The sequence below is a fragment of the Pongo abelii genome, chromosome X (assembly GCF_028885655.2).
Source record: "Pongo abelii isolate AG06213 chromosome X, NHGRI_mPonAbe1-v2.0_pri, whole genome shotgun sequence".
NCBI classification, from domain to species: Eukaryota; Metazoa; Chordata; class Mammalia; order Primates; family Hominidae; genus Pongo; species Pongo abelii.
In genome coordinates, this window is record NC_072008.2 from 159,161,062 (window position 1) to 159,186,565 (window position 25,504).

At 47.4% G+C, this 25,504-nt stretch overlaps 1 protein-coding gene across 1 annotated transcript; it reads left to right on the forward strand.

The window, feature by feature from the left end:
- Positions 1-1,334: 1,334 nt before the first annotated feature.
- Positions 1,335-21,016, forward strand: GABRQ (gamma-aminobutyric acid type A receptor subunit theta). Its single transcript, XM_002832254.5, has 9 exons — positions 1,335-1,791; positions 3,817-3,905; positions 8,974-9,041; positions 10,397-10,617; positions 12,674-12,756; positions 13,165-13,302; positions 13,883-14,035; positions 14,978-15,234; positions 16,009-21,016. Exons 1-9 carry the CDS (start codon positions 1,643-1,645, stop codon positions 16,747-16,749), a joined length of 1,899 nt encoding a protein of 632 aa, XP_002832300.4. The 5' UTR covers positions 1,335-1,642; the 3' UTR covers positions 16,750-21,016.
- Positions 21,017-25,504: the final 4,488 nt, after the last annotated feature.

Here is a 25,504-nt window from a genome sequence, read left to right on the forward strand (position 1 = left end):
AGTACGGTTCTAAAATGATTTTAAAGGGGGAGTGGTAAAAGAGTTAAACCCTCAGCTGTGCAAAACTGCTTGGCCTACCAGGTAAGACATGCTTTGCTGGGCACAAGCAATCTCAACTCAGTTCATCAAATACTGAGGGGAAAAAAGGGGGAGATGTTGTGTTTCTCAGTGAATGTTCTAGTTAACCAAAAGTAAACCTGCAATCCATTTTGATTTCAACTCTTCTCAATGGTGTGATGTGGGAGGTGGTATGCCGGTGAACATGGCAGCTCTATTTGTTGATTACCCATTTGCCCTATGGGCTCTGGTGAGGCCACTTTCTAAGCTTTCTGAACTTGCTTTGTCACGCGATAGGAAGGACATAGGCAATTGGGTGGAGACATTTCTTATCCTCCACGATTTTTCTGTCCCATAGGGCCAGTGTCTGAGGTAGTGGAAAGAATAAGAGCCCTCTAGTCAAAATGTCAGGCTTTTCCATATGATGGGGTCAGAACCCAGGAACATTGGCATACCCTGGTCTCCAGTGCCTAACTCCCTTGAACACCCCAAACACTGACCTTGGCTTTTTTTTCCCCTTCTATGGTGTCAGCCCTGAACCACCATTCTGCATCCCCTGGCTGATGAGACACAACCACATCTCAGAGAGACCCCAGTTGGTGAGCCCTTCCAGTTCCCTGAGTCTTTTTCCTGAGTACCCAAAGTTGGGGTGAAGAGCACTCTAGGAAATTTAAGTATTAAGCAACTCTTGGGCTCCTGTAGCCCAATGTCCATCCTGATGGAGGAGCAGTCCTGCTGTGGCCAGAGCCCTGTAACAAAACCCATTAGGATCCTCCTTGACCTCATCCAGAGACAAGGCACGCGGCGTTACTGGAGGCTCAAGGGTACGGAGTAACCAGCCGTTGGGTACCTCCTGATGCCCAAAATTGTCCAAGTCTTTCAGAATGCAGATTCAGCCATGGCAGTCAATTTACCACACTCCCTTCACCATCAAATACAACTCTCGGGCACAGGCCCTTTCTTCCAAGAAAAACACACATTTCACATTTTGCAGAGAAGACACAGGACCCAGTGCCCCTTGAGGCGGATTCCCGGCCCAGCCCCCAAGGAGCCGGCCCTCCTCCCCCTCCCCCAGCCCGGCCCCGCCCTGTCTGTGTCTGGAGATGGCCGGGGGATGACTGCAGAAGCCTGAAGGGGCGGGGGCCGGGCGGCGCGCAGGCTGCGGGCGGAGGCAGGAGCGCGCGCCTTTTTGTGCGGCTCCTGGCACCTGTCCGATTGGCTGGGCCCGCGCTGCCGTCGGAGTGGGCGGAGCCAGCAGCGAGCTGGGATCTGTGCCCAGTCGCAGCCAGGAGCGGCCGCAGACGGAGCGCACCTCGCAGCTGCCGGGCGGGCCCGGGGGGGAGCTGCGTCCAGCAGAGCTGCTGGGTGGTTGCTCCTCCCGGGCTCTCATCTCCGGTATCCAGGCCGACCCCCGCACCCCCTACTTCCCTTGCCCTCGCTGCTCTCTCCTTAGAGGCGACTCTTTGGGGAAGGGCCAGCAATCCCGCCTTCCCTGGCCCCAATAGTGACCCACTCTCCCAGCCCACCTCTGTTCCTTTTCGCGGCCCAGTCTCCCGCGCCCTCAGGCGCCCAGAACGCCCCGGCCATGGGCATCCGAGGCATGCTGCGAGCCGCAGTGATCCTGCTTCTCATCAGGACCTGGCTCGCGGAGGGCAACTACCCCAGTCCCATCCCGAAATTCCACTTCGAGTTCTCCTCTGCTGTGCCCGAAGTCGTCCTGAACCTCTTCAACTGGTAAGCGGGCACCGCCAGGCTAGGCACGGCGGGGACGGGAATGGAGACGGGCAGACGACCTCTGGCCTCTTGGACGGAGCGGGCTGGGGGGGACTCGGACCCGGGCTCGCTGAGCCCTGGCGCCCGGGCCCTGCCTGTTGGCCCCTAGAAGGGGTGAGGTGGGAGTGGAGTGTTGAAATGGAGCCCTGTGCTTCCGCCCACCTGTTACTGCGGAGCTTGACTGAGCCCTGCGTGTGCCTAAACCGCAGCCCGAGGGGTGGGGGCGGGGGTTGCCCTCGTCCCAGGATCTGTCCATCCATCCCCAAGGATTTAAGGTTCCCGGCAGCTTTCCCCAGCTTTGGCACCTGTGGGATTGGGGAGGAGGGTACAGGATGACGGGCAATTCACAAAACATAGACAGGAGAGACACCTGTTTGAGTCTACATTTTGGTCCATTTCCTGAGGCTCGCGCGCGTGCATGCATGTGTTGAGGGGGTGAGGGACTCTTTCCAATGCGGCAGATAGAAATGATTAACTCAAACCCATCGGAGCCCAGACAGTGCCATCGTGTCTGAATAACCACGAACCGTGTGGTCTGGGATGGGTGTGCTTTTGTACTTAGTCGTGTGAAAATATTTGAAGACTCCGGTTTTTTTCTCTTTTTGATTTCAAGTTTGTTTGGGTGTGCGAATATCTGAAGCCTTTACATGTAAATCACACAGAAATGTGTATTTGGGGTGGCCACAGATCCTGAGCGTTGGCACATGGGTAATGTGTGCTTGGAAACAGGTGGGAATGCATTGCTTTAATTTGGGAATAATTCATGTGCACATTTTGGGATGTTGCAAAATGAAATTTTTGATTAAAGATGATTAGGAATAATTTTTAACAATGTTTAAATGGCAAGCCAGAAATTAACATGTACTCATAAAGGGGGGGAGGGGGTGTTAGTTTGGCAAGGTTCCAGCAGACAGCCCTGCAGTGCCCTCAACCCAACATACCATACTGCGTCACTGAACATGCACACATGCGCGTGCGCACGCACGCGCGCACACACACACACACACACACACACACACACACACACTTGCAGGGGCTGACGTTCCCTGGGCAATGCGTCAAAGATTTGAAGAGTCACAGTGATGCCGGGGCCTGTTCTGATTCACAGCCCTGTTGGGGAAGGAGCCCTGTTGAAGGTCTAGGTGAATTGGGTGAGCATGTCAGAGATCTCTGGAAAGGCCAGCCCTCCGCAGAGCTGGGCTGGGTCCACTTATCTATGCTCACCCAAGACACCTCCAGGGTGGAAGCACATGCTCAGCAAGAGATATACCTGCTCCCAGAATAGATGTCTTTCCGAGGAGAGCTCTGAGCCCCAAGAATGTGAAATGGTTTGGTTGGATGAGGGTCGTAAATCTCAGCTACACCAGCAAGGCTCTCTCTGGGTGTCTTATGCCATATGCCAAGTCTGGAAAACAGAGGTGTGCAGAAACAAGGTTGACATAAAAGTGACTAAAAAATGCCCAGCCCTAGCCCAGGTAAGGAGAAATGAAACTTTGAGCTCATCTTACGAGGGCACTGAGAGCAAAAGATGACTTTTCCTGGGGCAATCAGGTGCCCCTGGAAGGAGGACCCCCACCAACCTAGAAAACAGCGTGGAGGCTGATTGCAAGATGGGGCTCTTGAAGGGGTTGAAGTAATGCATTTTTCTGAGGGCTTTCATCTGCCCACTCTTCTTCGTCTCCCCTTCTCCTACCGCCTCCTCTCCTCAACCCCGAGTCCTGCCTGGTAACAGGGATCCAGTCTCTGAGCCCCACCTTCTGGATTAAAGCTGGGAAGGTGGGGGGGGGGAGGAAAGAGGAGTCTGCGTCACCGCTGCGCTTCTGGCTGACTCACCATGGGGAGGGAGGGGAGCAGGGAGAGAGAGTGTGTACACGTATGACTGGACACATCTGCGTATGTGCTGGAGGAGAGAAGGCCCTAGCAAGGCAACCACTGGCAAGTGGGCCCCAAGTCGACCGGCATTTACTTATGACTTCTCTGTTTCAGCAAAAATTGTGCAAATGAAGCTGTGGTTCAAAAGATTTTGGACAGGGTGCTGTCAAGATACGATGTCCGCCTGAGACCGAATTTTGGAGGTAAGGCATATCCAAACACTAGAGAACTTGGGTTAGGTGTCCTAGACCTGAGACACAGCAAGCCAGCCCTGCCCTGTAAGCTGACCAGTGGTATCCTGCGGGCTCTACACCTGTGCCTCTCCAGATCCCACCTTCCTGACTCTGCAGAGACCAGCAAGGAAGCACCCCCAGGCCTTCTGCACCCTGTAATATCTCTCACTTCTCTGCCTTCAGATGCATGAGAGCCTTCTACCTCCTCCACACTCCCCTTACAATGGTGTGGCTGGCAAAGAGCTAAGCACAGAAATGAGTGTACAGGATGCAGCGTGCTGTGTTTCTCAGGCTAGAGTTTTCTGCTCCAGCTCCTGGAAGGACACATATTCTTCTACTTGAGCACATACTTCACACCCTGGGCACTTGTCCCATTCAGCCAGTTCAAAACTGAGAGCACGGTCTTTTCTGTCTAGTGTACTTAACCCACCCAGGCCCTGGAAACTTCCACCTCAGCTCCCTCATTCTCAGTTTATATAAGACGCCGCAGTCAGTGTGGTCTTTATAAACCCAGCCGGATCACCTCAGGAACTTTTAATGGTTTTATCTAACTGCCAAATAAAATCCAGACTCCTCAGCCTAGTACTCAGGTCTCTGGTGCTGAGATTAGAAATGACAAAGAAACTGACACACAAACCCCCAGGAAAATCATACATCAGTTCCTCCCCCATTTTTGTAATTAGCCTCCCATTTAAAAAGGGCGACTAGCCTGGACCACACAGCTTTAAGTGACAGGCAAGCTACCCTGACCCGACATAGCAAACGCAGCATTCTCTAGCCCAGGGGACACCTAGGAAACCTAGATCAAGGACAAATAAAAGAAACAGTCCATTAAAAAGAGGTTAGTTACATTCCAGCTCAAAGGAAGCTCCCACTCCAAAGGGTTAATGAAAGCTAATGATCTGCATTTATGCATATGAATAGAGGTCTTCCAAATACCCTCTGTCTCCACCCTAAGAAAACACAGCTGAGAGGATTCGGCCCTTGCGGTAGACCAGTTTGGCCTGGGGAGCGCCACCTTGAAAAGCAAAGTGGTAGCCCTGGGCCCTAAGCTTTGAAGGTGGGACCCTGAACTGGTGCTTCCCCTTAGCTCCCTTGCTCCCTCCGAAGTGTGAGAGCAGAAGGCACAGCCCAAGGGATTAAAGCTGAGAGCATACTGGGAAGCTAGGGTAGGAAGGCCAGAAGGCAGGCTCTTTCATTGCAAAACAGCAGCGCGTCTTCTGGGTGGGCCCCCAAGGGATAAAGGTCTGGCCATATGGGAATCCAGGTGTTAGAGTACAGGCAGCACGTCCTTGTATGGCAGCGACTTTGGAATCTTTTGGATCAGTCGCACCAAGCACCAATGGGTGACGTGGGAGTAGCTACTTCGTTTTTTTGTCTTGCCTTTCTCACGTTTCTCAGCAGAGACTGACCAACAACCATTTGAGTACACCAATCACATTCTCCCCACTGTTTCAGGGCCAGGTTGACATCTCTGCAGGCATCCAGGACCGGGGGAGGGAGCAGGGGCAAGAATCAATCTCTGGGGAGGGTTACCCTAAGCTTTGTGGATGTGCACACCTGCAGCGTGTGAGAAAAGCTGGATCCCTGGCTTGATTTAGCCAAACCGATGAAGGTAGGAGGGCAAGGACAACTCAGGACCTTCTAGCATTTAAACAGAAGGGGGCACCACAGGCTCTAGGTCTGAGGCTGTTGCATGGTGGGTGTGAGAAGAGAGACCAGTTGATGGGATAGCTGGGCCAAGGCAGTCAGCGCCTGGGGACTCCAGGACTCCCCCACTAGACACAGAGTCAAATTCCCCTCTGTGTCAGAGGTGGAGTAGAGTTTCAGGGCATACCTCCCCTCACTTCCCCACACATACTCCACATGCAGAGGCCTCACCTAACTGTGGTCCAGTTCAAACAGGAGCCTTATTCCTTCCTTGCATATGGGGGACAGTGAGAAGAGGAGGAGGATGAAAAGGAGGAGGACGATCCAGAGAAAATTAACAAAGCCAATTCCTTCTAGGCAAGAGAACTGGGACTCTGCATTGTGGCAAAAGGCCGCCCTTGAGGGCTTCACCTAGCTTAGCACTTGGCATGATTTAGGCACCCGATATTGTGAAGGAATGAAGGAGATATTTTCATTCCTTCATTCATCTGCTAGATAGGAAGTACAATTGAGGCAGGAAAGGTTCCAGGAGAAAGGGAGGTGATTACCCCCACCACTTTTCCTGCCTTCCTGAGGGGACAGGGTGTGACAGTGATGGGCTGGGGCCACCATCCTAGACATGGTATTTGGACTCCTTATCAGGACGTTTCTCATCCCCTCCCCACCCCCGTTATCTGTTTAGGGATATGGGATTCCTCATGGAGATTCTCATCCTGACCACTACTGGCACAAAAGGTTCCCCTTTAAGGGGATAAATTAGAAGAATGTCCCCTTCCTCTGAGCTGCATCCCTGTGCCAGGACTCATGGCTTGGTGAGGGGAATGTGAACTGCATTTCAGCTCCCACTTTCCCTTCAACTAGGAGTCCTTGGACAGGCTTCTGGCCTAGCCCTTCGGGGTCGCCAGCATTCCACCATAAGGAAAGGAGTTGCCTGAATCATGCGGAATGGTCTAGAGAAGTCTAACACTGAGGTGTAGCTGGCTGGCCCCTCTGGAGCTTGCTGCCTGCCTAACACAGCTTCCCTTCTCTAAAGGCATGTGGGGAGCCCTAAAGGCAGCCATCAAGAACTGTGTTTCTTGGAACTCCTGTCACCACATAACACTTTTCTGGGGCTTGTTCACAACAGGCCTGGATGCTGGAGTCTGGGCTGTACCCTAACACAGAGGCTCATTTACTTCACGGCTGCCATTCAGATGCTTATTCCCAATAGAGCTTTCCTTTGTGAAGCTTTGGGCTTGGAATAACACATTTCTCTCTTTGCAGCTCAGCTTCTGGGCAATCAGCCTGCAGTAAAACCAGCAGGCTGAATTGCAGGCGTCATGCATGTTTCCCTGGCAGCAATGTGATGTAATACATGGAGACTAAGGGCTTTGCTGTGGGACTGGCTGTAGAAAGCTTTGAGCTGAGGAGCGAACAATAAAAATGTATTTGCCCACAGTGCCTTACAGTGTACTACATATTTTCACATCCATGAACACATCTGAGTCCTGCAAGTGGACAGTGCTAACACCTGGGTGTGAAAAAAAGCTAGGAGGCAGAAGTACACTAACACAAACATTCACACACTGTCACACTCACACATTAACACACACAATTACCCTCTCCTGTGCACTCACCGACTCACATGAACACGCTCACAAATTCATTCTCACACATAGACACACCCACTGAGCATGATCACACGTTCACTTACTCTCACACATTAGCATGCTCACGTACACCACACTCACAAGTCCACATCCACACATGAACATATGCACGCGTTCACTCAAACTCAAACATGCTCACAAACACATGCAAATTTATTCACATTAACACACTCACATGCACACACATTCACTCACACAAACATGCTCACACATCCAAACACCTTCACGAATTTATTCACACACTTTAACATGCTCACACACGCAAACATGCTCACACATTTACTACACATGTTATATATGAGACCACGCTCAAATTCACTCACACATTAACACACATACACACAAACATGCTCCCACATCTACATACACATATGAATATACTCACATTCACCCACACACAAATATGCCCACATACACAAACACACTCACAAATTCACTCAAAAACGTGACACATATTAACATCCTCACACACAAACACATGCTCGCACATACACACATAAACATAACCACACTTTCACTCATGCATGGGCGTGCTCACATACATGAAAGCACTTGCATATTCACTCACACACATGAACGTGTTCAGAGTATACTCACAGATTCACTCACCTGCTGAAAATATGCACATCTACATTGATAGGTACATGGACATTAACATGCTTACACACATACTCTTGCATTCACCCACACATGAGCATTCTCACATACACGAACATGCTAATGTAGTCTTCCATATACATAAGTAGTATGCCAGTACAGGTGGACACATCACACAATACACAAACACGCTCATGTACACTTACGTCTACACAACTAGTTCACAGACATGAACATGCGCAGGCGTTCACTCACACATGGACATACTCACAAATACACTAACACATGAACAGGCTCACATACTGTAATACATGCACACACTCACACATTCACTCACACTTCCTCACAAACACCCTCGTACTTATGGACATGCTCATATGTTCAGTCCCACAAAACCACACTCACACATTCACACACAGACATCCTCACATAAACTCATATGTATATGTTCACACATTCACTCTCACACACAGACAAGCTCACAAACATGCTTGGTCATACCCTCACTTGCACATGAACACAATCATACACTCCCACACAACACACCTACACACATTCACATGCTCACAGATCTACTTCTGTACAACACACTCAAGCACACAAACATGCTCACACATTCACTTATACACAAACATGATTACACACACTGGCACATTTACCTGAACATGAACACACAAATTCACTCACACGCACGAACATGCTCACATACACTCATATACACAGCTCACACAATCACACACACACATGTACGCCCACAAGCACGCACATTCACTCACACACACAAACATGTGCACACGCAGCCATGAATCTTGGCTCCTGCTTTTGGGCTCATTGCTTTTCAGGTTTTTTCAGGAAAACGTTTAGAAGGAGTGCTTCATCCCTTGACGTTCTCTTTATTTTGCCCTGACCCCTTCCTTTGCACATATCGTGGGCGAGGCCTTGCTCTAACTATGAGATCAGTGCTATCACTATCCCCATTTTACCCATGAGGAGACTAAGACTCAGCAGGGTTAGGTGACTTACTCAGGATCACACAACTAACAAGTTTCAAAGAGGGTTCAAACCCAGGCAGTCTGGCTCCCAAGTTTATGCTCTTAACCTTTATTCTACCTTTCATGTAATTGTGTCTTTCTGTCTTCTAGGTGCCCCTGTGCCTGTGAGAATATCTATTTATGTCACGAGCATTGAACAGATCTCAGAAATGAATATGGTAAGTGTGTTAGTTTCAGCTATGGGGTTGGGAACAGAGGACATGGAACAAACAGCAGGCTTATAATCCAAGTCCAGTTGTTCTGACCTGTGACAGAACTCACATAAAGGAACAAGGTAGGTTTGGGACACTGCAGCCATTCAGAATAAAAACTACATTAATTCAACCCCTACACCACACCACATCCAGAAACTCGGCTCCAGATGGATTATAGACTTAAAAGTGAAAGGCTTATGAAGCTTTTAAAAGATAGTGTAGAACACTGGCTTTATGTCTTGCAGTAGGATTTCTTTAAAAAGACACGGAGAACGCAGACCACACAAAATAAATCTGGTAACTTCAACTATATTGAAATTCTGTGTAACCAAATTTATAGAACTCCTGTTTTACAAAACAAAACCATTATAACAAGTGTGAAAGGATCAATCACAGTGGACTAAGATGCTTGCAGCATGAAGGACATATTCAAAATATGCATCATTTTGTGAATTAATAAGAATATTTTTAAACTAATAGAAAAATTATCAGAAAATATGAACAAGAATATCACTTCTGTGAAGAAAATTAAACAGCAGGTAAATATATGAAACATATGAAAAGATGGTTAGCCTTGTTAGTAATGCAAAATAAAATCAGAATGAGAACCCATTACATACCAAATTAGCAAAAGTCAAAAGTCAGACAATACCAATGTTGGTGAAGCAGAAGCACTGGGAACCCTCTGCAGCTTTTCGGCGCTTGGCTTTCGGCAGGGATATAAAGCGGAACTTTTACTTCATCATTTTCATTTCATCATGGTTTTGGTATGCATGTTCATGTGATAATCTGCGTGGTATATTCGTATATTATCCAGAAAAGCAGGCGAACAAATTATAATTGCACATGTCCACCTGAGTGAATCTCACAAAGATAATGTTGAGTGAAAGAAGCAAATTATGAATACATACAGTATTATTTCATTCAGATAAAATTTTAAAAACAGGTCCAACTAAGCAATATGTTTTCCAGCAATACATAGACAATAAAACTCTTAACACAAAGCAAGGGAATTATCATAAAATCTAGGATAATGGTTACTGCTGGGGCTGTGAGGGAAATATATTCTGGAAGACATACATTGGGGTTTGAAAGTTATTGGTAATATTCTGTTTCTTAACCTGGATTCTAATTACACAAGATTCATTTTATTCTCTCTTTAAACATCCGTATGTTTCACGCACTTGTATATAGTTATGATATACGTCATACACTTGCATACACAAGTGCATGCACACATACACACATACCCTACACACACCAAGGATGGAGCGCTGGACAACCAAACTTACAACTGGGATTTACATTTATCTTCCCAGGACTACACGATCACGATGTTTTTTCATCAGACTTGGAAAGATTCACGCTTAGCATACTATGAGACCACCCTGAACTTGACCCTGGACTATCAGATGCATGAGAAGCTGTGGGTCCCTGACTGCTACTTTCTGAACAGCAAGGATGCTTTCGTGCACGATGTGACTGTGGAAAATCGCGTGTTTCAGCTTCACCCAGATGGAACGGTGCGGTATGGCATCCGGTGAGTCCCCTAGGGGTCTGGGGATGTCCCAGCAGACTTCCTTCTTCCTGCTGAATATTCTACAAACACACTCTAAGGGACACACAAAGGCACCCACTGCTTTCCAAACCCGTCTTGAACTTCCCCCTTCACTCATTCCACCCAGTAGCCAAAGTGGAAATTTCAGTTTCCCACAGAGACCCTTAGCTGTTCTGTCCCCACACCTTGGTTTCTGCTGTTCCTTCTGTCTGGATTGGTCAGTCCTTTCCCCCTTTCCATGAGCTGAAACCTTGCCCACCCTGAAATCCCTAACTCAAATGCCCCCTTGGTCAAGAAGTCCTCCTTGATTCCCTCAACTGAAAGACCTCTCCCTCCACCCTAGTGTTGCATGCATTCTGTTCTTTATCTTTGTCTTTTCTCTCCGTGCAGTGAGGGAGGGAGAAGATGAATGCTGAAGTCCATGCAGTCAACGAGGGGGCCTGCTTTCTGCCATCAATCATATTTGCATCATGCAGGGCCTCCAGGAGTGCGGAGGGGCAGGGTGTGTGTGGCATGGGTCTCTGGTCTATGGCTCTCCACACACACAGAACAATTGCAAGCTGAACCTCCTCACTAGTCTAGTTATAGCACAGGAGACAGTCACCAAGTTTCTCCTCACAGCGGCATCTCTTACAAGCTGTCTCCAAAGACGTGTGTAAGAGATCAGTTTAGCTCAGAAAATGTGTCTGAGAAGTAGCTACCAGGGTTCGGCTCTTACGGTTTTTACAGATCTAATCTCTGGGTTTCTCTTTCTCTGTGGAGCTCTTGCTCCATTCCTTCCTTTTTCCATCCACCTTCCCACAGACCCAGGCTCTGAAATCAGAAAATAACAAGACTCACAGGGAACAGGTCACTGGTCACACTTGTTCTACTTAAAGGGAGAATTAGCTGAATAATGCTGCATGGAGGATTCATAGAAGGGAGAAAAACACACATGCACTCACACGTGCACGCACACACCATATCCAGTGTACAAAATGGAAATTATTTCAAGGAAGCAATTGAAAGGGACTCAGCTGGGGTTAGCAGATGAGAAGGGCAGAATAAGGGATAGAGCAGAGCCTCCCAGGGGAGGCTGTAGAGAGCTTGTGTCTTATCTTCTCTCCCACTGGACACTTCGCCCACTTTCTCAGCACCTCTGAGACCCCTCAGATTCTTCTTTTTTTTTTGAGATGGAGTCTCACTCTGTTGCCCAGGCTGGAGTGCAGTAAGTGGCACAATGTTGGCTCACTGCAACCTCCGCCTCCTGGGTTCAAGCAATTCTCCTGCCTTAGCCTCCCCAGTAGCTGGGAATACAGGTGAGTGCCACCACACCCAGCTAATTTTTTGTATTTTTAGTAGAGACAGGGCTTCACTGTGTTAGCCAGGATGGTCTCCATCTCCTGACCTGATCCGCCTGCCTCGGCCTCCCTAAGTGCTGGGATTACAGGCGTGAGCCACCGTGCCTGGCCAGATTCTTCTTATGGATGCACCCACCACATTGCAACTTAAAGCTCCTGCCTACTTCATATACTGTCAACAGTACCATGGCCCACCACAGATATGTTTATCCCTTCTGTCCATTTTGCACCCAACGACATTTTGCTAGTCCCCAGTACCCACATAGGCCTGCACCTCTGGCTTGTGTACAGATGTGGCCAGAGGCAGGCCTGGATGGAGGCTCCCAACTGTACATGCACACTTGACACCAGCACTCCACATTGCATCTGGAGTCTCAGCTGATTTGGTGTAGCACAGTTTTCTCTTGCTAGCCTCACTCCTTCTGTAGGAAGCACCCCTTTCGGTCTCTGCATTCAGTTTCCTCCAGGGCCCTTCCCATCTGACACCCTGCAGTTTTCTGACATGCCATACGTGTGTTCTCTGTTTATGTGCTGCCAGGTCTCTTGGTTACTTTGTCACAAACAAATTTCCTCTCTCCTCTCTACACATGGGTCAGTCCTTGGGATAACTCTTCCCTCCCCACCCCTGCAGTTTCCTCAGAATGGTTGTTTGCCTAGGCTTGACTCACTTTCTCCTTCCTTTTTGTTTTCCTTTGCAGACTCACCACTACAGCAGCTTGTTCCCTGGATCTGCATAAATTCCCTATGGACAAGCAGGCCTGCAACCTGGTGGTGGAGAGCTGTACGTATGTCTCCTATGGCCCCCTCTTCCCTACTTGGGGCTGTGGTGATCAGGGAAGCAGAGGCTGAATTGACAGTAAAAGGGACAGTGTATCTCCCGTGCTCCCTCCCTCCCCCCATTCTCTCTCCCAAAATAAATAGACGATAGAGGATAGATAGATGATAGAAATAAAGAGAGAAAGATGGTGGAGAGACAGATAGGTGATAGATGATTTATTGACAGATAGATGTATAAATACAGCATCTGGGACTAGGTGGTCTTTAGAGCACAAACGGTCCTCTGGGAAAATGTCACCTTACTATTGGGAAAGTGTGCGCAAGTTAGTGGGTAGGAGCTTGTAGCATGTCTTTTTTGTGCTTTTCTTTCTTTCTAAGAATCTGAGACTACCTCTGTTTCTTTCCTTCCCAGATGGTTACACGGTTGAAGACATCATATTATTCTGGGATGACAATGGGAACGCCATCCACATGACTGAGGAGCTGCATATCCCTCAGTTCACTTTCCTGGGGAGGACGATTACTAGCAAGGAGGTGTATTTCTACACAGGTGGGTCTGACCCCTTCCCTCTCTCCTGTCTCATGTCTGCCTTGCACCTCCATAAACTCCTAGCGGCCTCTGATTTTGGCTCCTATTCTCTGATGCCTCCTTTTCCATTTCCTACTGGTTCCAGGCCCCCTTAATAAAGCCCAAATGGCTCATCCACTGCCAATGAGGGATGGCCGTGGAAGCACTTAGCCAGGTTCACAACACTCTGCAGGTGTAAAAGAGTCATGCTCCTCTCAGGGCTGGCCTTTCACCCTCCATCTGTTTGTACCTTGGGAACATCTCTTGCCTCTTCCATTCCAAAACTTCACCTAACATGGAGCAAGTGAGAAAGGAAAGTGGAGAGAGCAGACTTGCTATGCTCATGTGCCTACTGAGATACGCCATTGTCACTGACCTGCTAGTGCAGCAAACAGAACCAGATCTGCAGTCTGCCCAAGCTGGATGCCTCTGGATGGAGTATTACAAGCTGAACTTCCCATTGCTCTCCCCTCCTCCCCTCCTTCTCCATCCTGTACCTCTCCACCCTGCTGCAAATGCCCCTCAGCCCTGCCACCCTAATTCCAGTGTGTCTCCTTGCCAGGTTCCTACATACGCCTGATACTGAAGTTCCAGGTTCAGAGGGAAGTTAACAGCTACCTTGTGCAAGTCTACTGGCCTACTGTCCTCACCACTATTACCTCTTGGATATCGTTTTGGATGAACTATGATTCCTCTGCAGCCAGGGTGACAATTGGTAGGTTCTGTCTCTGTCCCAGGAAGGAATTTGGGTCATTTGGCTCGGAAAAAAAAGTTGAGAGTAAGGAAAAAGTACCTGGAACAGTGTGTGACTACACAGGCAAGGAAATAAGGATTTTTCCAATAGACATTTGCACCTTCGTACAGGTGCACAGCCAATCCCCAATAGAGAGACCGATATTAGAGACAGATGTGAAAAAAAATCAAGGTTGGAATCTTGGCCCGTTGAGCCCCGAGTACCAGAATTCATTAGTTCTTGAATCCATAAGTAAATGGACAAGTCATAAGTTTAGACCATAGGGGCCATTAAAAGGGGGCTAAATCGCAGGGTGTCTGGGACAGGAGCTGAGGAGATGAGGAGAGCAGCACAAAGACAGCCTGGTCAGGCTTAGGAAGACCTTGTACTTTATGTCTAAGCATGCGGAGCCAAGAAAAATGTTTGAGCAGTACCAAGAAGAGACCTAAGAGATCAACTCCCTGGTTTGTCTGGCCCCATCCAGCAGAATGTCAATGTGTCCCAGATCCAGGTCTGGTTTCTCCTTCACCATCTGTGGGGCAGACTCCTCAGCCTCCCTCTTTAGGAGAACGTTCTGGACTAAAGCTTTATATTTGTGTAATAGTTTAGGGCTCAGAAAACCTTCCCAAGAACTAAAGAAAGGCAAAAGGGAAAGGAGCCATCATAGGACAAGGTGGGGCTGAAGATGTCAATTGCTATGAAGCCATGGCTGGAGGTTTGAGACTTGACCCTAAGAGCAATAAGAAGTCATTGAACCATTGAAGCGTGGGCTGAGTTTAAAGATGGGGGAAAAGGAATAAAGAGAGAGCCGAAGGCCTTTGCTGTGGGCCCTCCTCACCCCAAATATGTTTGGCTGTGGGCCTGACAGGTTGCCAAGAATGTTAGCCATCAGAGGAGACTAAGCCTGTACTGTGTTGCTTACAGGCTTAACTTCAATGCTCATCCTGACCACCATCGACTCACATCTGCGGGATAAGCTCCCCAACATTTCCTGTATCAAGGCCATTGATATCTATATCCTCGTGTGCTTGTTCTTTGTGTTCCTGTCCTTACTGGAGTATGTCTACATCAACTATCTTTTCTACAGTCGAGGACCTCGGCGCCAGCCTAGGCGACGCAGGAGACCCCGAAGAGTCATTGCCCGCTACCGCTACCAGCAAGTGGTGGTGGGAAACGTGCAGGTTTGACTTTTTGACTGACAATCAGCTTTCCCTGAGCACCTTTTGAGCCCAGGCTTAGCGCTTTTGACCCTTTTGCATTTCGTAGCTTTTTAAATACGCGCACACACACATGCGCGCACACGCAAAACACACACACACACAGCACACACACAACATATAACAAAGAAGTAGTACTATTTCTCATCACTCCTTTATAGACGATCATTGTCCAAGGTCTCAAGGCAAGTAAGTGGCAGAGCTAAATTTCTCCAGACCTTTGGACTGAATTTGGTCCACTTTGCATGCTTCCAGAGCAGGCAATGAAGCTGGAAGGGAAGATGGGCGCAGGGAGGCTGAAAGGAAAACAGTCACCAGAGAGGCTGGCCTACCTATCCCTCCTTCCTTGGCACTTCAGACTCCCAAGGCAATGCTGAGGCTTTTGCTGTGGGCAGTATGTTAATGCCCAGCTACCTCCCTCCTTCGCAGAAAGCCCGGTCCTGCCCACCTGAGCAGGCATCCATCCGCCACACAGCACTCCTGAGGGAGCAGCTGCCTCCAGCGAGACACTGGCTTGGCAGCCTCCATAGCCTTCCCTTGCATGCTAACAGCCGATTGGTCCTGTTCCTCACCCCTTGAACACCAGAGACCCCACGAGGAGCTGGCTCTATCTGTCAAAGAGATCAGCAGTAACATTGCAAGTGCTGATGAGGGAAGTCCCTTCCCTCCTCCCTCCCCCCAGTGCATAGCCATCTAGGCGATATGAAACTGATGAGCCTATCCATTATCTCCTCAAAGGATGGCCTGATTAACGTGGAAGACGGAGTCAGCTCTCTCCCCATCACCCCAGCGCAGGCCCCCCTGGCAAGCCCGGAAAGCCTCGGTTCTTTGACGTCCACCTCCGAGCAGGCCCAGCTGGCCACCTCGGAAAGCCTCAGCCCACTCACTTCTCTCTCAGGCCAGGCCCCCCTGGCCACTGGAGAAAGCCTGAGCGATCTCCCCTCCACCTCAGAGCAGGCCCGGCACAGCTATGGTGTTCACTTTAATGGTTTCCAGGCTGATGACAGTATTATTCCTACCGCAATCCGCAACCGTGTCGAAGCCCATGGCCATGGTGTTACCCATGACCATGAAGATTCCAGTGAGAGCTTGAGCTCGGATGAGTGCCATGGCCATGGCCCCAGTGGGAAGCCCATGCTTCACCATGGCAAGAAGGGTGTGCAAGAAGCAGGCTGGGACCTTGACGACAACAATGACAAGAGCGACTGCCTTGCCATTAAGGAGCAATTCAAGTGTGATACTAACAGTACCTGGAGCCTTAATGATGATGAGCTCATGGCCCATGGCCAAGAGAAGGACAGTAGCTCAGAGTCTGAGGATAGTTGCCCCCCAAGCCCTGGGTGCTCCTTCACTGAAGGGTTCTCCTTCGATCTCTTTAACCCTGACTACGTCCCAAAGGTCGACAAGTGGTCCCGGTTCCTCTTCCCTCTGGCCTTTGGGTTGTTCAACATTGTTTACTGGGTATACCATATGTATTAGTCCCCCAGTGCTCCAGAACGGCAGGAGCACTGTGCTGTGCTCCTTTCACCGTTTCTTTTGGGTTTGTTTTTCCCTCTTTCCTTTGTTGCTTTTATTTTGTGGTTATTTGGGCAATCCAATGAGTTCATACTTCTCTTTATAAACATGAGGTGGGGAGTAATTGGAAAGAACATGTTCTAGCTGGAAGGGAAGGGATTGAGGAGGAGTTGGAGGTATACAGCACATGGATTTCCTTTCCTGCTAGAAGACTCTCACCTTTTCAAAGACTTGTAACAAGGAATAAGCATAGAAAAGCCCCTGGAAATGTTTAGAGGACAGAGAAGAGCCAGGTTGGGGGATGGGGCAAGGATCTGGGCCTTTTGCCCACAAACATTTCTGGGGGCTTTTCTGTCCCCCTTGAGGTGTCAACATTTCTTTTTCATTACATTTTTTCTTCTCTTTTTGTTTCCTCCTAGGGATTATGGATCTTGCTCACCCTCTGCTTAGGGCTTTATAGAAGAAAGTCACGCTGGGTTGGGCTGGGGTTCATAGCTAAAGGGCTAGCCATGGCTTAGAAGTTCAGGGAACTGCCTATAGGAGACTTAGGGAGCATTTGTAAGTGCCTTTCCCCCACTGTATTGCATTTGAGTGTGGTGTTTTGGTGCAAGGGTGGAAGGGGAATGTGGGTGGATGGGGCTGCAGAGTGAGACATCAGGGTGAGAGAGCACATACTCAGCGTGTGGGGTTGGCAGAGGGTGGGGGTGATGTCAGGTTGGAAATTACACAGTTGAGCTGGCCTCTTCGGAGGGATTGGAACTTGTCTTGCCTATATTTCTGCTTCAGAACGCTTGACAATAGAGACTCAATACATCTGTCTAAGTCAGGAGTTAGCTTTCTGTCAGTTGCTGAGTTGATCACCAGTTACAGCACTTGGTGAATAAGCACTAAGGTTAGGATAATTCACACTTGCTATTTTACCATCTGATCTACACTAGCAGATGAATATCTATTGTAAGTCTATATACTAATCCTTTCTATTTGTCTAGTGCATAGTAAGTGTCAACAAGCTCCTGACCCATTACATCACTGGAGCGTCACAGGAGCCCTGTAAGCCAGGGAAGGCAAAGCACATTGTCGCCAGTGTTCCAAGGAAAACGAATGGAGCTTAAGCCGCATGCTTGAGGACACGCAGCCAGTGAGTGGTAGATCCACCCTACTTGCTCTTTCTTGTCTTTTTCCTCCTGACTCTCTCAACTGAGGCATTTCCTTTTCTTCCCTCCCCAAAGAGGGTGCTCCAGAGGGCCCCCACCACATCCTATAGCACCTGGGGCATCTCTGCAGGAATAGGCTGGTGACCAGCCAATGAGCGTGACATGAGCAGATGGAGAACACACTCTCTGCCCACTGAGCAGGGCCCCTAACGGAAGTAGGATTGGCCAGCATTCCAACTTGCCAAGCAGCTCCACCTCACTGATGGAGGTTGTGAGGGAGTGAATTTTGCCGAGCACTCAACATATGCCACCTCTTCCTCCCTATGCAGTCTCTCCCTCAGTCCCTTACCCCTCTACCCACTCACCCTTTAACTGTGCTTCTGTGTTTGTGTTTCTGTATATACCTGGGTGTATGCATATGCATCAGGGTGGGTGTATGTACATATACAACCATTTGAGAAGCTTCATAGTGCCGTGTCTAGTGATGTAAATCTACATTGGTGTGTACAGAATTATATCTACAACATGTGGATGCATGCGTGTGTGTGCACATCCCTGTGAAAGTGTGGCTTATGTATGTGTGTGCTTGTGTACACATGGGTCTATGCTGAGTGCATGTACATAAGGGCATGTCTGCATATCTATGTTTATCTGATTTGAATGGGTGTGAAAGGAAATACCCCTGAAAGCATATGTATTCCCTGTTGGTGACCCTTCTAGAACCACTAGAATTCCCTTGGCCTGCTCCCATATGGTGGAGGGGCCCTTTTTGGCCGGGCTGCTTAACTGACTGTTTCTTTCCAACTTCCTGTTCCAGGGAGCAGCATCTCCCGGTTCCCTTCCACTGTTTGCCCTGTCCCTCCATCCATCTGTGCTGTCTCCTAGATAGAAGACTGTGGAAGTGAATGTAGTCCTAAGAAGTGGTGAGCTAGTGCCTTGAGGTAGGAAGTGGTGAATCCATGGAAGAAGCTGCAAGTAGAGAGCATTTCACTTTGTCCTAGAAGAACATGTTTGGGGGTAACAGGCTGGGGAGTGAGGCTGAAAGAGGCATCGAGAATAGACACTTGTACAGTCACATACACGTACACCACACAAATCTTGTACAACCGTTGAAAACAAGAAAGTTACCACTGGAAGAGCTAAAATTGGACACCCCAAATAGAGATTCAGGTTGAGGGGAGAGCAGTGACTCCATATCTGAAGCTCCCAATGTGGCTATTGAAAGGCTGGCTTCCTGGAGCCTAAGCATTGGTTGGTTGACGTGGATTTGGGTCTCCAGCACCCTGGAGGTGCTTTCAGCCCTGTGGTGGCAAGCAGTTCATTTGGGATAAAGTCATAAAGGGAGATTGGAGCAGTGTGAAGAAAAAGAGGGTTTTAAGATTTGTCTGGAAGCAATGCACATGAAGGCTTCACAGCACAGAGGAAGGGCAGCGAGGCCAGTTGTAAATATCTCTATAGATCCATGTAGCTAGATATAATATTATACCTTAAAAAGGATATCTTGCCCTAACGTGCTGCAATGAGAGCAGTTGAACTCTACTGCGACTCATACTCTGTAGGTTAAGTGTCAAAATGAGGTGGAGATTTGGCAGTGACACCCTTTCAGGAACGTGAACCTTCTGAGTTTGCTATGGATTTGGTCATTTTAGCCTGCACATTGCCAGATCTCCCCTTGTTGAGTCTTGTATGTGGTCTGTCGTCTGTGTCATTTGAGTCCTCAGCTGTCCCCAACCCCTTCCCAGCCCCTCCCCAGCCTACAGTCACCCCCTGTCCAGCAAGCTGCCTCCATCCCATCCCTCTCCTCACCTCACACCAAGTAACTCTGGAAGTGCAGAATGCTTGGTAGTTTGGAGCTTGGGCAGCATCTGGGATGCAGCAACCCCTATTTTACTCTTCTACCCACCTTCCATTTCTTTCCTTCCCATCGACTTCCCCCACCCAGGATCCCTTCTTTGCCACTATCCCATGGGAAGGATACCCCTGTCTGTCTTTCTGAAGTATCATTTTATTGCGGGGATGTGTGACACGTTCCCTACCAAGTTCTTGCCGGTTCCATCTGCCACTGTGGGGTGCCTTTGCACAGGTCATGGACGATCTGGTGGGTCTTAATAGAGCTTGTCAAATGTATTCTTACAATTCATGTCATCTTGTTAATAGCAGGGCTTCAAAGTCTTTGCATATTTAGAGCTGAGTTTTGCTGAGACTGTGGCCATTCCTAATGAGGTTTCCTCATTCCATATATATGATAGCTAACCCTTAAAGCTATTAACTAATGAATGCATTTATTAAGCTATCCACTCGCATGGTACCCTGCTGTGGTGATGAGCAGTAACTTTCTAGCTGTTCCATAGCCCAACATCAAAGGAAATCGTGACTTGTCCTACTAGAAGTGTAGTCTCTTTGTGTTTGTTGTGTAGTGTCCTGTGATCAATATAAAATCTATATTATCAGTGTTGGGTTTTCAGGGGAGGGAGGGAGAGGGTGTTAATATTTCTCTTTGATAAACTTAAATTGTGAAATAGCCCAGTTGTTCAGGGTCACTTCTATTGACTCAATTTGTGTGAGACTTTGCACTCACTATCTTGCCGGATGGACTGCATGCCCAGGGTCAGTAGTCAGCAGAGCTAAAGGTGCCCGAATTTAGCACAACTGGCTGTGGTGCCTGACATAGGGCAGTACCGGGAGATTCTTCAGAGGTCAGCCAAGTCGGTAACATTCTGTGAAGCAGATTAAATACAGTAAAATCAAACAAATGTAGGTCTTTGGAAGTGATGCTGGGCCCAGGCAGTGAAAATCAAGAAAAAAAGGAGAAAGACCAAGACCTGGGTGTCCTGGATGACCTGACCCAAAAAGGGGCACAAAGCAGCAGAGCTTCACGAGGTGACTGGGTGGCTTCTTTGTCCTCATTAAATGTACATCTTTGCATGAAAAGGACCTTGACTGGTCCGGACTTTAACAAAGTAAAATATGAAGAAACGTAAAATTATGCTTCTGAAAAATATACTGAAATGAAATTTTGTAAATAGCTAAAAGAAAAATAAATAAATATAATAACAAGTACTCTACCAGGTCATTGTGTTTCCTCTCTGTTGGATTAGAAGATACTGAGCAGGACAGCTGTCTGGGCCCAGGAAACCTCTGGCTTCCATCACTCACTTCCCATGGCTTTCCCACCGCTTTTCGCATCGACCTCTTCATACCCCGGGACAGTGGAAGCCATGGTTTTCAAGCCGAGGGGAATTAGCAACAGCACAGTTTAAATTAGTTTTGATTTTGCAGAAGCCATTCTTAATCTTTTAAAACAAAACTTTTAAAACAGAACAGGCCACTGTGGTGCCAAAATACAAGGTGGAAGTTTAGTTCAATTTTGTAGGGGGAGAGCCCCGACTTGAGCCCGCAAGCCAGGGCTGCAGTAAGCCATAATCGTGCCACTGCACTCCAGCCTGGGAGACAGAGCAAGACTGTCTCAAGACAAAACAAAAGGGTTGGAGGAAAGAACTTAAAAGAAGTAATATCTTCCAAGGTAGTGTTCTCAAAGAGAAACAAAAGGGAGTAGAAATACGCCAGCTTCTTAGGAAGTCTCCCTCCAGTATCACTCTGGGCTGGGAAAGGAGGTTAAAAATTTATTGGAGATTATGGACCCCAGCTCTCCACTCACCAACTCCTCCCCACCCGCCTCTCTCAGAAGCACTCTGTGTGCCCTTGGACAAGACTTTGTTCATTTGGGAGCCTCTTCTAGTCCTGTCTCTCCCTGACCAGCTAGCCAGCCCATTCTGACCCCAGGCCAGGTGCTCAAAGCTCTACCCGTTAAGGGGAAGACTTTCCCTTGCCACTGTCTTTCAAGACCACCCCCAGGTGTGCCTGACATGCCAGTGCCATCCATTTTCAGCTTGTACACACAGACTGAACCAGCTCATTTATAAACCAGCTAGGGCCCTTTCCCTCCTTACAGCTGGTCATAAAGGGCTCCCCCATGTGGTCACAGGTACAAAGTGGGGAAGGGGCGCTGGTACAACTGTGATAAGTGGTGTAGGGGTCAAAGCCACCTGCTCATGCAGTTACTTGTGCTCTCTGGTCCTGCACAGGCTGGGAAGAGGCCAGCAATGTCATCCCTGCTCCTCTCAGCCACTGGATGGGAGCAGCCCCAGGGAAAGCATGGCCTCCTCACAAGTACAGTTGTAGCTGATAAGTAACAATGCCTCCAATAGCAGATTCTCTTACTGGAGAGCTGAAAGGCACACAACTCCATGGCCACCACACAAACACACCTTTCTATTGCTACTGTTGGTCTGCCTCTTACAGCATAACATTTTTCACCTAATCAAAAACCCTCTTGTTACTCTAGGTTGGTATGGGCCAGGCCTCGAGAAATCCCACCCTGATACACTCTCCATGGAGAAATATGTAAATCCTTTCATGAAGAAAGTGAAACCTCCACCTTCCTCTCCAATAAATAAAAATGACTGCCCCATCACACCACCAGACAATGGCTAACTACATGGAAATACCCAATTTAGTATTAGATAATGAGTCAGGAAAGGTTAGGTGCTGCTATTGTGACGATCCCAAAATCCCAGTGACTTGACCCCCCAAAAATGTTTATTTCCTTCTCACATTGTGCATCTAACGCAAGTCATCAGGGGAGCTTCTGCTCATGGTGGCAACTCAGGGACAAGCTGACAGAGATTTCATCGTGTGCTTCTACAGTCTTTGTAGTAAGGGGAAGAGAAAGTAGTGGGGCTCACACTAGTAACTAAATGCTGCAGCCAGAAAGGACATACCTCACTTAAACTCACGACTCATTGGGTAGAACCAATACCATAGCCTAACCCGACTATAAGGAACCAGGACATTCAGTTTGCTGTGTACCCAGGAGGGGTGATCTATATATTATTGAATTGCACTAGTGGCAACCATAGGTGTTTTCCCTTGATCTTTGAAAGGATGTTACTTTCTCATTTCCCCGCTTAAAAGTACTCATGCCCTCCCTTTGTGGTAGTCTTCTCATCTTAAGCCAGTAACATATGCAAAAGTTCTAAAATACTGCCATTCATCAGTAAGAGTGTCTACTGTAGGTAGTATTCAGAAGAAGCTCCAGGCAGACAGTCATTCTCCTCATCCTTTCCCTGGGGGGAAAGGAAAAACAGCCCCTTTGCTATTTCTGACAGGCTGCACTACCAAAATCCCAGAGGTCATGGGGGTCAGGAGCTGAAACTTGGTCCCCAACTGTCTACAGTTTTAGGAGCAGACCTTTCTTGTGTAAGCTTTCTACCTTCACCTCTGAGGTTTGGAAGCAATAGGACAGATATATATACATATACATATACATATACATATACATATACATATACATATACATATACGTATACGTATACGTATACATACATATATACATATGATAGGTATGAGAGGGATGAGAAGAGATTATTAGGAAAATTGGCTCATGCAATTATGGAGGCTGAGAAGTCCCACAAAATACCATCTGCAAACTGGAGAGCCAAAGAAGCCAGAAGTGTGGCTCAGTCTAAGTCCAGTGAAGGCCTCAGAACCAGAGAAGCCAATAGGTGTGACTCTCAGTCCCAGGCTGAAGTCCCAAGAACCTGGAAAGATGATGGTGCGAGTCCTAAAGTCCAAAGGCCAGAGAGCCTGGAATTGATGGCCAAAAGCAGAAGAAGATGGATGTCGCAGCTCCAGAAGACAGAGAGTGCAAATTTGCCTTTTCTCTACCTTCTTGTTCAATCTGGGTCTCAGCCAATTGAATGGTGTCACCCACATTGAGTGAGGGCAGATCTTCCTTATTCAGGCCATTGATTCAAATGCCAGTCACTCCCAGAAACACCCTCATAGACACACTCAGAAATAATACTTTATCAGCTATCTGGACATTAGCCCAGTCAACTTGACACCTAAAATTAAGTATCACAGGCTGTATACCCCATTCTGGCTATAAGAAAGGCTAACTGCACCAGAGACACTAAAGCCAAAGCTGAGGAAGAAAAACTTCTCAACAGCTGAGTTGGTCCTGGGCACAGTGAATCTGGAGATGACCCAAACCTTCAGTGAACTCTCTCACGAAAACACAAGTCAACCTCTTTTGGAATCTCAGGGTTCCTGAGTTCTGATGAGGGCCCTGTCAAGAGTGAGGGCAGCTAAGAGGAAGTATGTGGAGCAGAGGTGGGGCAGGTGTTGATCTGGGTGGCCATTGATCATGGGTGGATGAGATTAACAAGAAAGCACCCTTCATCCTACATGATCCCCACAGCAATCACCCTGGGGCTCATTTTGAATGACCCCATTCTCATACAGAGGCTGATTATCAGCCTGAAGTGTTTCCTACCAGGAGCTGCAAATCCCAGTTTGATGGTGGAAGGTCTTCATTAACCTACTGAAAGACACCGTTAAGAAAATGAAAAGGCAAGCACAGACTGGGAGAAAATATTTGCAAAACACATATCTGATACAGGACTTGTATCCAAAATATACAAAGTACTCATAATTCAACAATAAGAAAACAAAAAAACAATTAAAAATGGGCAAAAGGTATGAAAAGATAGCTTATCAAAGAAAACATACAGATGGCAAATAAGCATATGAAAAGATAAGCATCATTTATAATTAGGGAATTACATATTTAAACAACCATGACATATCACCACATCATATTAGGATGCCTAAAATACAAAACACTGACAATACCAATTGCTGGTTAGGATGCTGAGCAACAGAAATTCCCATTAATTGCTGGTAGTAATGCAAAATAGTACACTTGTTTGGAGGACACTTCAGCAGTTTCTTACAAAGCTGAACATAGCCTTACCATATGATGCAACAATCATAGATTTTGATATTTTATCTTATTTAGTAGAAAACTTATCTCCACACAAAACTCCATACAAATGTTATAGCAGCTTTATCCATAATTTCCCAAAGCTGGAAGCAACCAAGATGCCCCTCAATAGGTGAGTGGATAAACAAACTCTGGTACATTCAAACCTCAGAATAAAAATACCATTCAGCAGTAAAAATGAGCTATGAAGCCATGAAAAAAAACACAGAGGAACTTTAAATGCATGTTGCTAAGTGAAAGAAGCCAGTTTGAAAAGTCCACACGCCATATGATTCCAACTATGTGACATGCTAGAGAAAGTAAAATTATTGATATAAAAAGATCAGTGCTTGCTAGGGATTCAGGGAGAAGGAGTGAGCATAAATATGTGAAGCACAAGAAATTCATTAGGACAATGAAACTATTCCATATGGTACTGGAATGGTGGGTAAATGACATTGGACATTTTTTAAAAACCATGAAAATATACAACACAAAGTAAGCCTTAATGTAAACAATAGACTTTAGTTAATAATAATTTATCAACATTGGTTCATTAATTGTAACAAATTTACCATACTAATGCAAAAAGCTCATAATAAGGAAAATTGTATAAGAGGATGAGGCTACTGGGAACTATCAGTACTGTCCAATTTCCTATAAATTAGAACTGTTCTATAATGTCTATTAATTAAAAATATAAAACATGCAACTAACACACAACCCAGATTTCATACTT

What these genes read in the sequence shown, in the direction of transcription:
- GABRQ (XM_002832254.5), top strand. Translation starts at nt 1,643, where the DNA reads ATGGGCATCCGAGGCATGCTGCGAGCCGCAGTGATCCTGCTTCTCATC. An exon ending in GTCCTGAACCTCTTCAACTG is followed by an intron (nt 1,792 to 3,816) that starts GTAAGCGGGCAC and finishes TCTCTGTTTCAG; the next exon opens with CAAAAATTGTGCAAATGAAG. An exon ending in ACGGTGCGGTATGGCATCCG is followed by an intron (nt 10,618 to 12,673) that starts GTGAGTCCCCTA and finishes TTTCCTTTGCAG; the next exon opens with ACTCACCACTACAGCAGCTT.